Source organism: Engystomops pustulosus, chromosome 4 (genome assembly GCF_040894005.1).
Source record: "Engystomops pustulosus chromosome 4, aEngPut4.maternal, whole genome shotgun sequence".
Classification (NCBI taxonomy): domain Eukaryota; kingdom Metazoa; phylum Chordata; class Amphibia; order Anura; family Leptodactylidae; genus Engystomops; species Engystomops pustulosus.
Genome location: NC_092414.1, coordinates 192,614,240 through 192,629,766, shown reverse-complemented (window position 1 = coordinate 192,629,766; position 15,527 = coordinate 192,614,240). Strand labels below are relative to the sequence as shown.

Here is a 15,527-nt window from a genome sequence, read left to right as displayed (position 1 = left end):
GGTCATTATACACCTACAGGATGAGGGTTCCCAAAGTGTTTAGCTCACTGACATCCATCACCCAAATATGGATGACCATTATGAAAGTTGCCCTGGGTCTGGTCATTGGCGCCTGCTTCAGCCCAACACATACGCATGGATCCAAGTGAAGCTGAGGTCTGTACATAGTGTTCACTACTTCACCAAGCACAAGGCACATGGGATTTTGGTGGCTGTAGCTTACGACGAGCACCTCTCACTTTGTACCACACAGCGATTCCACCTGAATAATTTCTATAGGCATTATACTCATCTCCTCTGTGGTTACGCAGCAGGAAAATGACATATTTACTTCTGGTTCCTCTAAAGATTACGGCTGATCATTGATTCCACTTGAATCAGCTTATAAACTGACTTCCAAAGTAAGGGTCCCCTTAAGTAAGGGATAAATTGTGTACCATTAAAAAGAGTTTTTACCCATTAGTTTAGTCCTGTTCCAGTGCTACCCCTCCGATTCAGGAATGAAATTGATGGTAGCCCTTCATGGTCAGCTGACCTCTACAGCCCATCACTGGCCTCATTGTGACCACAGACTGCCTTAACTTTTGAGTTTGCTGAGGCCAGTGTTTGGCTAGCCATGGACAGATGTGGACATCCACACTTCCGAACCAGGAGTAGAAGATATCAAGCTGCTAGCACTAGAACAGGACTTTTCTGATAGGTAAGCAGGGGCGGACTGGCCATTGTACCCACCGGGAATTTTCCCGGTGGGCCGGTCGGTCGTGGGCCGGTGTGGGGCCGGTCCGGAGCTGGTGCGGGGCCGGTCCGCACTCCCTCCCTACAACTTTTCATCTAATCTATAGTACCTGCATCGTACGATGCAGGTACTATTGATTAGTACACAGACGCAGCGCAGCACCGTTGCTTCTGCGTCTGTGTATAACGGGCAGCTACACAGGTCGCTCAATTGACGTCATTGCGCGACCTGTGTAGCGTGGAGGAGGCTGGCACTTACCAGGTCAGCTGTCCTGCCCTCCCTGCAGCTCCGCGGCTTGGTGTGGAGGCGCAGGGCAGTGACGTCACTATCCCGCGCCTCTACACCAAGACACAGAAGACCGAGGGAAGAAACCTGTGCTTAGAAGGGTGAGTATGATGTTTTGTTTTTTTTTTTTGATGATAGAATGGGGACAATAATTATTTCTGGGGCGGGAGGGGGTGCATTAAGGCTGGCAGGGGGCATAAATTATATGTCTGGGGCAGGGGGGGGCATTAATTATATGTCTGGGGCGGGGGGGGCATTAAGGCTGGCAGGGGGCATAAATTATATGTCTGGGGCAGGGGGGGCATTAATTATATGTCTGGGGCAGGGGGGGCATTAGGGCTGGCAGGGTTCATAAATTATATGTCTGGGGCAGGGGGAGGGCATTATTCTATATCTGGGGCTGGTAGGGGGCATAAATGATATGTCTGGGGCGGGGGGGGGGGCATTAATTATATGTCTGGGGCAGGGGGCATTATTGTATATCTAGGGCTGGCATGGGGCATACATTATATGTCTGGGGCGGGGGGAGGCATTAATTATATGTCTGGGGCAGGGGGCATTATTGTATATCTAGGGCTGGCAGGGGGCATACATTATATGTCTGGGGTGGGGGGAGGGCATTATTCTATATCTGGGGCAGGCTGGGGCCATTATTCTATGTCTGGGGTAGGCTGGGGGTATTAATTCTATGTCTGGGGCAGGCTGGGGCCATTAATTCTATGTCTGGGGCGGGCTGGGGCATTAGTTCTATGTCTGGGGCAGGCTGGGGCCATTAATTCTATGTCTGGGGCAGGCTGGGGCCATTAATTCTATGTCTGGGGCAGGCTGGGGCCAATAATTCTATGTCTGGGGCAGGCTGGGGCCATTAATTCTATGTCTGGGGCAGGCTGGGGCCATTAATTCTATGTCTGGGGCAGGCTGGGGCCATTAATTTTATGGCTGGGGCCATTAATTATATGTCTGGGGTAGGCTGGGGCCATTAATTCTATGTCTGGGGCGGGCTGGGGGCATAAATTCTATGTCTGGGGTAGGCTGGGGGCATTAATTTTATGACTGGGGAAGGCTGGGGCCATGAATTCTATGTCTGGGGTAGGCTGGGGCCATTAATTCTATGTCTGGGGCCATTAATTCTATGTCTGGGGCAGGCTGGGGCCATTAATTCTATGGCTGGGGCCATTAATTCTATGTCTGGGGCCATTAATTCTATGTCTGGGGCAGGCTGGGGCCATTAATTCTATGGCTGGGGCCATTAATTCTATGTCTGGGGCAGGCTGGGGCCATTAATTCTATGTCTGGGGTAGGCTGGGGCCATTAATTCTATGTCTGGGGCAGGCTGGGGCCATTAATTCTATGTCTGGGGCAGGCTGGGGCCATTAATTCTATGGCTGGGGCAGGCTGGGGCCATTAATTCTATGGCTGGGGCCATTAATTCTATGTCTGGGGTAGGCTGGGGCCATTAATTCTATGTCTGGGGAAGGCTGGGGGCATAAATTCTATGTCTGGGGTAGGCTGGGGCCATTAATTCTATGTCTGGGGAAAGCTGGGGGCATAAATTCTATGTCTGGGGTAGGCTGGGGCCATTAATTCTATGTCTGGGGCAGGCTGGGGCTATTAATTCTATGTCTGGGGCAGGCTGGGGCCATTAATTCTATGGCTGGGGCCATTAATTCTATGTCTGGGGTAGGCTGGGGTGATTAATTCTATGTCTGGGGCGGGCTGGGGGCATAAATTCTATGTCTGGGGTAGGCTGGGGGCATTAATTTTATGACTGGGGAAGGCTGGGGCCATTCAATTTATGTCTGGGGCAGTCTGTGGCATTGATTCTGTGTCTGGGGCAGGCTGGGGGCATTAATTTTATGACTGGGGTAGTCCGGGACCATTATTATTACACCTGGGTGATAGTCGGAGCTCTATCAATACTGGGGTGGAAGTGGGGGGTTAAGGAGGTTAAAGGAGAGAAAGAAGAAATACATTATCCTTACATTATGGGGCACTATTTGTGTGGTACTAATATTTTAGGGGGCTCTATTACAGTATTTGGGGCACAGTATTGGTGGTAGCAGAAGAAGGGACAATGGGAAAGTGCAGAACATAAGACGTCTGTGTGGTAAACTCTGCAGGAAAGCTGTGTACCTGGAGGAAGAGACAAGGTGATGGTGGAACTAATGGAGAAGATGAGGAACGAGAACAATCCGAGGAGACGTCACCTGATGTCACTGGATGCAATAGGTGAGGATATCATGTGTTTTCTGTAGCTGTATATGATAAAGTAGATAGTAGTTATATTCCTGTACATAGGGGGCAGTATTATAGTAGTTATATTCTTGTACACAGGGGGCAGTATTATAGTAGTTATATTCTTGTACATAGGGGGCAGTATTATTGTAGTTATATTCTTGTACATATGGGGCAGTATTATAGTAGTTATATTCTTGTACATAGGGGGCAGTATTATAGTAGTTATATTCTTGTACATAGGGGGCAGTATTATAGTAGTTATATTCTTGTACATAGGGGGCAGTATTATAGTAGTTATATTCCTGTACATAGAGGGCAGTATTATAGTAGTTATATTCTTGTACATAGGGGGCAGTATTATAGTAGTTATATTCTTGTACATAGGGGGCAGTATTATAGTAGTTATATTCTTGTACATAGGGGGCAGTATTATAGTAGTTATATTCTTGTACATAGGGGGCAGTATTATAGTAGTTATATTCTTGTACATAGGGGGCAGTATTATAGTAGTTATATTCCTGTACATAGGGGGCAGTATTATAGTAGTTATATTCCTGTACATAGGGGGCAGTATTATAGTAGTTATATTCTTGTACATAGGGGGCAGTATTATAGTAGTTATATTCTTGTACATAGGGGTCAGTATTATAGTAGTAATATTCTTGTACATAGGGGGCAGTATTATAGTAGTTATATTCCTGTACATAGGGGGCAGTATTATAGTAGTTATATTCTTGTACATAGGGGGCAGTATTATAGTAATTATACTCCTGTACATAGGAGAAAGGTATATAAGGCTTACCGGGTCGTGTTTTTGCATCATTTACTGATCGACAGGTCACATTCTTTGCACATTAGATTCACTTACTAGTAAAAGATGTTCTTGTTTTGCGTTAAGGCCATCTACCAACAATTTGTCTGTTATAACCCCACCCACATTATCTGACCACACCCACTTGTTTTGACTCCGCCCATAAAATGGGGCCACTTTTACAGTTTTTTCCAGGGCCATTTTAAATTCCCAGTCCGCCCCTGTAGGTAAGTAATTATATTGTTACAGCATTTGGAGTCCTTTTAACATTTTAATTGGTCAGACAATCCCTTTAAATCATAATGCAAGGAACCCCAGCAAAAAGTCTCGGAGAACTTACACTTGAAGACGAGTGTTCCTGAATGCGGTGTCTATCTTATGCTCCACCACTACTCACATTCATGCTCCATCCTGCTATGAAATTGTCCTTTCCGATGGTGTTTGTCCCCGTCCCGCCATGTGTGCAGCCTGTGCTGTGGTATGTTTTACAAAACCCAGATCAAAGCGTTGGCGGCTCCGCTGTTTGCATGGATTACCGGACACCTCATTATACGAACACCTTCCCAATTTTTTCAGATGAAATTCATGCTTCACACTCCTAAAAGCGGGGCTGATGTTAGCGGACAGAACTGACCGCTGTAATGAAACGTCCCCAGCAATGTCTCACTGACCGTAATTTATTAGGCTGCAAATACAGATATATTGTATTAATATACCTATAATACGGTTATTATTAGTTCTTTTTTTATCTGGCTACATTATATTAAAACTCCTTAATGGATAAAAAAAAAAGATATGCAGTAATTGAGGCAGAGTAAAAGTGGAAAGTAATGCATAGATTAAAAAATAAAATCCTGCGGAAAGTAATCCGAGGTTTGGCACTGCATGAGCTGTATTCAGTAGAAAGCCTATTATACAAGACTTAGCCGACGGAAGAGAGAGAAATCACTATAATATATAGAAACACAGGGCCGCCTGGCAGGAGAGAACCATTAGGCCCATCTGCTCGGCCCATTATGGTAGAACTGCGTGTGGCCTTTTACTGTCTTTGGGGTGTCTTAGGTTTTGAGGTGAGAAGGGCAAATTAGGCAAGGTTTTTTCTTTATTTAGAAAACTCTTTATACCTAAATTTCGCTTCACTGCTAAATGTCCACCGACTAGTGCCCATCATTATGTAATTATTCTGGAAACGGCGTGGTTCTTTGTAATTACACGCAACAGTGAATGGACATGTACCTTTGTATATGTGTACCTGATAAGTATATAATGTATGTGTATGTATGTGTGCCTTAGTTATGCATATGTATATATGTGTGCCTTAGTTATGCATGTGTATGTATGTGTGCCTTAGTTATGCATGTGTATATATGTGTACCTTGGTTATGCATGTGTATATATGTGTGCCTTAGTTATGGATATGTATATATGTGTGCCTTAGTTATGCATATGTATATATGTGTGCCTTAGTTATGCATGTGTATGTATGTGTGCCTTAGTTATGCTTGTGTATATATGTGTGCCTTAGTTATGCATGTGTATATATGTGTGCCTTAGTTATGCATGTGTATTAATGTGTGCCTTAGTTATGCATGTGTATATATGTGTACCTTGGTTATGCATGTGTATATATGTGTGCCTTAGTTATGCATATGTATATATGTGTGCCTTAGTTATGCATATGTATATATGTGTGCCTTAGTTATGCATGTGTATGTATGTGTGCCTTAGTTATGCATGTGTATATATGTGTGCCTTAGTTATGCATGTGTATATATGTGTGCCTTAGTTATGCATGTGTATATTTGTGTACCTTGGTTATGCATGTGTATGTATGTGTGCCTTAGTTATGCATGTGTATATATGTGTGCCTTAGTTATGCATGTGTATATATGTGTGCCTTAGTTATGCATGTGTATATATGTGTACCTTGGTTATGCATGTGTATGTATGTGTGCCTTAGTTATGCATGTGTATATATGTGTACCTTGGTTATGCATGTGTATATATGTGTGCCTTAGTTATGCATGTGTATGTATGTGTACCTTAGTTATGCATGTGTATATATGTGTGCCTTAGTTATGCATGTGTATATATGTGTGCCTTAGTTATGCATGTGTATATATGTGTACCTTGGTTATGCATGTGTATGTATGTGTGCCTTAGTTATGCATGTGTATGTATGTGTGCCTTAGTTATGCATGTGTATGTATGTGTGCCTTAGTTATACATGTGTATGTATGTGTGCCTTAGTTATGCATGTGTATATGAGTACCTTAGTTATGCATGTGTATATATCTGTACCTTAGTTATGCATGTGTATGTATGTGTGCCTTAGTTATGCATGTGTATATATGTGTGCCTTAGTTATGCATGTGTATGTATGTGTGCCTCAGTTATGCTTGTGTATGTATGTGTGCCTTAGTTATGCATGTGTATGTATGTGTGCCTTAGTTATGCATGTGTATGTATATGTGCCTTAGTTATGCATGTGTATGTATGTGTGCCCTAGTTATGCATGTGTATGTATGTGTGCCTCAGTTATGCATGTGTATGTATGTGTGCCTTAGTTATGCATGTGTATGTATGTGTGCCTCAGTTATGCATGTGTATGTATGTGTGCCTCAGTTATGCTCGTGTATGTATGTGTGCCTTAGTTATGCATGTGTATGTATGTGTGCCTCAGTTATGCTCGCGTATGTATGTGTGCCTTAGTTATGCATGTGTATGTATGTGTGCCTCAGTTATGCTTGTGTATGTATGTGTGCCTTAGTTATGCATGTGTATGTATGTGCTCCATAGTTATGCATGTGTATGTATGTGTGCCTTAGTTATGCATGTGTATGTATGTGTACCTGTTAAGTATATAATGTACATGTATGTATGTGTACCTTAGTTATGCATGTGTATGTATGTGTACCTTAGTTATGCTTGTGTATATATGTGTGCCTTAGTTATGTATGTGTAAGTATGTATGTGTATGCGTAAGTCTTATGGTACACCAACATAGGGGCAGATTTATCAGCTCTTCTATGCCAGTTTGTGATTATATTTGCAGCTATGCCACTCCACGGCCTGCCCCCATACCTGCATACAGTGCTTCTTAAAAACCTACGTTCGTTTGCAGGTTTTTCAGCAGAACTACCCCAGGTTGGATGTCCCCTATAGTTTTTGTCTTTGTGCTATCCGTTAGCTAGCACACAGACAAATTAAATTTCATATTATTATACACATGGCTGTGGTTTTTACAGCCCCGTGTTAACTGGCAATCAGAGCTGCAAAACCGAGCTTCTATTCCTGCTGGTGTTTGCAACTCAGAAACCATGTCTGCATTCATGGTCGCATAAGCGGACATCAGGTGCATAACTAAGAGAGGCAGAGCCCCATAACAGACTTCTGAATGAGGCCCCCCTTCCCCTTTAGACTATATTTGTACACTCACACATGTAATTTACAATCACACACACACACATTTATACACATATATATCTGCATATATATATATATATATATATATATATATATATATATATATATATATACACATTTATATATACAACATATACATATCAAATACACATATACATAGATATAATATACACACACCACATGCTCATACATACAGCATATACACACATACACGTATGTTTGTTTGTTTTTCTATGTGTATGTTTGCACATAAATACTTTATTAACTTCAGCAATACATAAATCAAACAATAGTATTACATACACAAACATATTCTTAAAAATAAGCTAGCACAAAATGCCATATCCCCATCTGCCCAAAGAAATTAGCAAGAATCAGCAATCTTTTTTCTACATTTGTTACAATACTCTTTACTGTTCACCAAAATGAATGTCTGGATGTGTATATAACACATTGGGGGTCATTTATCCGAGACTTTTCCGTTTTTTCCTATTGCCTAGCACAGTTAGCCACACAAGAATTTTTCATGCCTGATATATCTTTAAAATGCAGATGTGGATGCATAAAAAAGTTGTCCTGAACAGGTGTTGGCAAAAGTTTAGAAGGGGGTTGCAGAATAATTTGCACAAATAAGGCGCAAAAAAACAACAGATGCACACGCCTTATATGTCAATCTTTAAAATACATTAAACAAGTCCAAAACACAGAAAAAGCTAAGATAGACATGCACAAATGTCCTGACTAAAGATAAATGACCCTTTTTATGACTAACGCAGTGAGGGAACAACTAGAGTGCCCTGGAAAGACAGACAAGGATTGTAAACAGTAAACCCCCTTCCCAGCTGTCCCTACCTAACTGCCCAGCCTACTCTAAGTGGTAGCTGACAACTGGCCAACGTTTCTTGCTTCAAAATGCAGTGACAATGACAATACAAGCAGAGAAGAGTAGTTGAATGACACAGGTCAGAACTAATAGGACCATGCCGTACAGAATCGACAGATGGTCAGAAAACAAGCAAAGGGTCAAGGAATACAAAATGCAGATGTCAAGATGAACGCCAGCAAGCTTTAAATAAGAATTATAGCAAGCACAGGGGGAATGACAGGCAAACATTTTATGAGATGTCACGGTCCAGAAGGTGATTGGACCAGTTCCCTGACAACCAGACAAATCATAGCCGCAGGGGAGAAGTGTGAACGGAAGACGAATTTGTCCATCTCCATTCACTTGGTTTCGCAAAATCTACAGGAGACAGTTGGATGTGGTGGAATAATTAAGTCAGCCAGGAATGGAATAAAGGAGTGTTCAGACTAGTATGGACATAAGCTAAGCACTGGGTCACTTCCCTCAATTCTGACTTTTGTGTACATACACAAAACATGTCTTAGAAAGTTAGTATATTTATATCTTGAAATAATAATTAACTACAATAAGCATGTGTGTATTGGGGTATGTATGTGTCTATGTGATATTTATGTGAAATAACATGGATGTCTGGTTTAGGGTAACATATACATCTGCATGTTTGAGTAGCTGAACTTTCTATATATGATATGATGAATAATGTACGTTTACCGCACTGCACTATTTTCAGTAAAACATAGAAAGACTCGGCAATTAAATAATTAAAGATGGTCTTTGTCATCACCGAGATAATGTAATAACTAAAACTGTAATGGAAAGTGTAGTTACAAATGGTCGCTGTATCCCTCCCTTCTTGGGGGAACCCTGGCGGAGGAAGTTTGGTGTGGAAGTGATAATGATAAAACTAAATATACATTTTCAGATCCCAAGTGGGGTTTTCCTCAACATTAATTATTAATGTGCAAAAGTGCACCATCCGAGGGGAACTGGAGTTGTTGGGAATAATGAGATGAATCCTTATGCTCCACTGCAAGGTTTGTATCCATGAGAAAAAGTGTGATGATTATAAAATAAAGGTTTCTTATAATTGTAATAAAAGCATAAACACACATACAGATGATTTTATAATCATCACACTTTTTCTCATGGACACACACAAAGACCATACACACACAAACACATACAGACCATACACACACACACATACAGACCATACACACACACACACATACAGACCATACACACACACAAACACATACAGACCATACACACACACACAAACACATACAGACCATACACACACACAAACACATACAGACCATACACACACACACATACAGACCATACACACACACACACATACAGACCATACACACACACAAACACATACAGACCATACACACACACACAAACACATACAGACCATACACACACACAAACACATACAGACCATACACACACACACAAACACATACAGACCATACACACGCACACACACACATACAGACCATACACACACACAAACACATACAGACCGTACACACACACATCACATACAGACCGTACACACAAAAACACATACAGACCATACACACACACATATAAACCACACACACACAAAAACACATACAGACCATACACACACACAAACACATATAAACCACACACACACACACAAACACATACAGACCATACACACACACAAACACATACAAACCATACACACACAAACACATACAGACCATACACACACACAAACACATACAGACCATACACACACACAAATACATACAGACCATACACACACAAATACATATATACCACACACACAAACACATACAGACCATACACACAAACACAAACACATACAGACCAAACACACACAAACACATACAGACCATACACACTCACAAACACATACAGACCATACACACACACACACAAACACATACAGACCATACACACACACACAAACACATACAGACCATACACACACAAACACATACAGACCATACACACACACACACAAACACATACATACCATACACACACACAAGCAAACACATACAGACCATACACACACACACACAAACACATACAGACCATACACACACACACACACAAACACATACAGACCATACACACACACACACAAACACATACAGACCATACACACACACAAAGTACTGACACTAGTACTGACTACTAGTTCTATTCCCCACACCAGTCCCACACGCCACTACTTCCCTGAGAGTTCTCTCTCCTCCGCTCACAGATTAGGCGGAGTGATCTGTGAGGAAGTAAACCTAGCACTGAATGCCTATGATTTGGCCGGCAAACAGTTCAGCCAACCAATGTTAGGTACGAAGGGTGGTATCAGAGTATGGCTCTCACTGACAGATCCAGTAAGTCCCTGTCATGGCTTGGAGGCAGGCACCACGACTTCACATCACTACCAGACACTTTCAGCTCAACAGTTTTGACCTGACTGTGGGGGCTCCCTTATGAGTAAAGTGGTGGGGGCCTCGTGGTGTGGACCCTTAGAGCCCTTCCTAAAATCTGGCCCTGGACATCTGTACATACACAAGGCAAATAAGAATGTTGGCATATGTGTAATAAAGCACACATGACTTCATACATGTAAGTGACACATCATACACACATACCTTTTCTTTTGCTATATTTTCAGCATTCCCTTATATCTTCTTGTGTCTTTTACCTACAGGTGTAACAATCGCACACAGTGTGTTGTTATTGCCGATTCTGAAGCCTTTCCTGACCCGTGTCCAGGGACCTACAAATACCTGGAAGTCCAGTATGACTGCGTGCCATACAGTGAGTATACAAATTGACACTATCCAGATACACATTCTAAACATATATACACCTGAGCACACTGTACGAGGAATAACTCCCAACTACACAGCATGAGACACAGTAAGCGGGTAGTTTCATCTTTTCATCTCCCAATACCCAGGTCTTATCTCCTGATACCACTTCTTACATCAACGTTATGGACATGGTTAATACCAGAATTGTATTATTAATCTATGTTTCTGTCCTCATCACGGAGGCTGCATGCAGTGTTACATAATATATGTGCATTGTAATGGCCCAGAGCATCGCACTAGTACACAACACAAGTCCCAGTGCAAGTGGCTGGCATCACATTGCTATGCAGAACGCAGCACCGATCAGACAGTGTGGAAACCACCAGAAAGAACAATGCACAACGGTGACAGATACTGCTCCACCATTGTAAGCCATGTCCCCCTCGTCCCTCACCGAACACCACTTTGTAATTTTATTCCCATATCATTCATTATATAAATCCATTTACAGGTCTATTTCACTCTGTCTTTGCAATTTGTCACTCATGTCTATCAAGGTAATACCATCCCCCACTCGTAGATAGCTTTTTTTTATATTATTGGAAAATTATTTTTTTACCCCGTTGTACCATTCTCTGACGTTTCTCTTCTTCTATTTCAGAGTAATGTTCAGTATATCACTATAATTGTCTACATCCATGACACTAATGTGTTCCTTCTCCCTTGGCTACACTATTCTTATGTATTACTGGCATGATTTTAAGAAGGAGCAGCTTTTTAATATTTTATCATAAGCACTTACACAGCAATTCACAGTTATGTGCACACTAGAATTTTTTTTACGTTATGTGTTAGTGGTCTTATAAATGTCTCATCTACAGGGGTGAGGAAGCTGTGGGGTGGATTCACAGGTTGAGTTGTTTTATTTGGTTTTGGTGGGGGTCTCATTGCAGATGCATAGTCCAGATTAGTAGATATAATACTGCCACAAAACATCAGGATTTTGATTGATGATCAAGGGTATGCTGGTAACAATTTGGTACTAAGACACTAAACATGGAGACCTAGAACACAAGAAACGGTCACATTGACAGTATACACTAAAAACAATTAGTCCAAAGGTCCAAAAACAATGATATTCTGAAAACGGAATCTAGGAATCGACAGAGACCTAGCAACCAAAAAAGAGGTTAAAAAAACCCAATTAGACAAAAATGATGAAAAATAGACAACTGTGATCCAAGAAAAATATCACATTGACAGTTGAAATCCAATTACAATGGTACATTGACAGCTACATTTTAGAATATTTACACATTACTGGAAAGGAACATATAATATTGGCAAATTTATGCATGGAATCCAAGAATCTAGGTGCAAAAAGATGGCAGAATAACAGCTGAGATCAAACATCAATGGTAAAATTACAAGATCTATAAGAAATGATACTATGACAACTAAGATCTAAAGACATATGGATTGCAGAAGTACAAGAACAGAAGGAACAGAAGGATCCATGGTCCAAGAACAATGGGATATCTATGATCCAAGAACATTGGGATATCCATGATCCAAGAGCAATGGGATATCAAGGATCGAAGAATAATCGGGTATCCAAGATCTAAGAACAATGGGATATTCAGGATCCAAAAACAATGGGACACCCAGGGTCAAAAAATAGTGGAACATGGATCTAAGAATGTAACATTCAAGAGCTAAGAATATTGGCACATGAATAGATGAGCTCCAAGAAGAATAGAGCATTGAAGATCCAAGACCATAAGCACATGATTAGCTGAGATGCAAGAAGAATGAAAATTCAAGACCTGAAAACATTGGGATATCCAGGATCCAAGATCAATAACGTATTGACAGGACATCCAATAAAAATGGCGCTGAGACAGCTGAGAACCAAAAACAATGACATATTGACTGTTGGGATCCGATAACATTGCCACAATGAGAACTGATTTCTAAGAACAATGTCACATCGATGTCTAAGGCCTTTCAGTAGATATAAAGCCCTAAAACAGTGGTTCAAGCCCAAATAATTTCCTAAACAACAATCTGCTAAAAATATGGAATTCCACAGTTTTCGACTTATCCTTAAAATAAGTCAAACTCCCTTTGTGCTCTCTTACATCTCCCGATCTGCCGCATTCCCAGTCTTCCACCACTCTCTACTTCCTCTAATGATTAGTGGCCACAGTGATTGGCTTAGCGATGGTTTCCAGATGTAGATACCAGAGTGGGACCAGGAGGCATTTGAAAAGGAGTAGTCAAGTCACATAAATAAGATTTATAATATATATATAATTTTTAATTTTTTCTTATTTTACACAATTTTATCTCAATTTTTATGCCCGATAAAACTCTTCAGTGTAGACAACGCTGACATGTGAAAAGTTGAAAAAGCAAAACATTCTGTTTCCATATAGGTTATATGCAAGCCATACAATCACTCCTTTTGTTACTTTCCCATCCCGTCGCGATCCCCGCAGTGCGTTGTCTGACGAGGCTTCGGGTCTGCCGCGATTCACTAACATCGTGCGTCCAATTTCCTACATGTGTCGCTTCCCCCGCTGAGGTCCGCCGGAGATCACCTTCTTCTTCCCGGTGCATGTAAGTGCTGATCTTGCAACACAATTTGCTTTTTAAATTCCACGGTTTGTCCGAATCGGTTGGGTTTTCCGACGTCCACGCCCCCCGATTTGTGTCGCATGGAAGCCGGCGCCGATGAGACACAATCCGATTGCGTGCGCCAAAAACCCGGGGCAATTCAGTGCAAAACAGAAAAAAACGGTAATGTGCCCCATTATTTTCCTTTTACAATCGCACTGCAAAAAATGTCAATTTTAAACATCACCATTCTGTGGTAATCCAGACTGATGAGCACACTCTCCGATGTTTCGGAAGAAACTCCTCCTTCTTCGGGGCTGCGCAGCTACTACCTAAGGAAGCATATTTGCAACTATTGTCACAAGTCATTTTTAAAGATGAGTGGACCCGAAGTTTAGATTCAGCGTCCTCCATTAGGCAGTTCTGCCTAACCAGGACATGCGTCCATTTTGAAGACAAAAGAGCAGCAGTTGTATTGACTTGATAGATTCTCTAAAACTTCTATTCACTCTTATTTTCGGAATTTTTCCCGAGTTCCTTCCAACTACCCCTACAATTTACATTCCAACAAGCTGCCTTTGCACAGCAGCTATAACCTATAGTTTCTGCCCTTTATATCTAAATAAATAAGCTTAAATGCATTGTTTGACAAGTGCACCAATAGTTCCATGCAGTCCTTGTAAAAGGACAAAATATGGATAGGATGAAGATACATATAAGGATGCACCATGTTACTGTTGCACTGGAGACAACTTTTATAAAGGCCTTCTCTTTTTTTTTTTAAAGTTCTGCTGTAATAGGAGATTTGTGTCACATGCAACCGTTTTGTGGTGCGGCTGCACTATTCTTCATGCAACACAAATGGGCGTTCCGGAGCTCAGTCGGACCGTGCAAGACATCTATCAGACAGAAGTGTGTAGCACACCCTGTATTAAATATGCGCCAAAGACAGTGGTGCACTCTATCGGAGCAGTGCAGGGGGCGCTGGTGAAGAACGGGCACCAGAAATCCTGAATCTGGCGCCCCCTACACACTGCACTGTTCTTAGTAAATGTGGGCCCCTGTCTTGTTGTGTCATCCACTAATGTAAATCTACATTGTAATCCCATTGAGTAGCGGCATGACCATATGGACATTTATTGTCTGTGGTTGCAGTTTTGCATCCGTACAATATTTGTAATAATGCTGGAGCAGGAAACTATTGGAACATAGGTAAAAGCTCTTTATACATCATAAAACAACATCCTTCCATTGTCAGTCAGGAATCATTACACATTGTACACGTATCCTGGCAACTGTGCTCTTAGGCTTCTTTCACCATGTTTTTCCATTCAGTTTGCGCCGGGAAAGCTCCCAGCAGATGCATTATACTGATTGACTTCGTGGTAACCGTCCCTTCTAGTTCCTCTGTGTTAATAAAAGTACATGCACAGTAAATAGTTTTTTAAACCTTGATGCAATTTCATGAATTTCAGCAAAAAAGTTCACCCTGTTGGATGCCACCGGGGTCAGATTGGCCGGATGACTGGGGGGTCAATGTATAAGAGAAGTAGCACGTCATACATCAGGGACTAGAAGCTACAGTATTAAAGTCACATGTACTGGACTTATGTAGAGGGGGCAATGGTCCATGGATTCAAAGAAAAGGAAAACAAAATGGTGCTACCCTCGCTACGATCTCTAATACCAAAGTGCTGACCTCCAGTTGGGCAGACC

The 15,527-nt window shown here is 41.6% G+C and overlaps 1 protein-coding gene across 4 annotated transcripts in view; it reads left to right on the top strand.

The window, feature by feature from the left end:
• The window catches only part of ADGRL1 (adhesion G protein-coupled receptor L1), a 249,552-nt gene that overhangs the window by 192,378 nt on the left and 41,647 nt on the right, over nt 1-15,527 (top strand). For 3 of the 4 annotated variants that reach the window (XM_072149131.1, XM_072149129.1, XM_072149128.1), the window contains exon 4: nt 11,087-11,196. In XM_072149131.1, coding sequence (XP_072005232.1) covers nt 11,087-11,196 — 110 coding nt within the window. Of the gene's footprint in view, nt 1-11,084; nt 11,197-15,527 lie in introns of those variants that run through there. The other variant, XM_072149130.1, reaches the window with a different exon arrangement.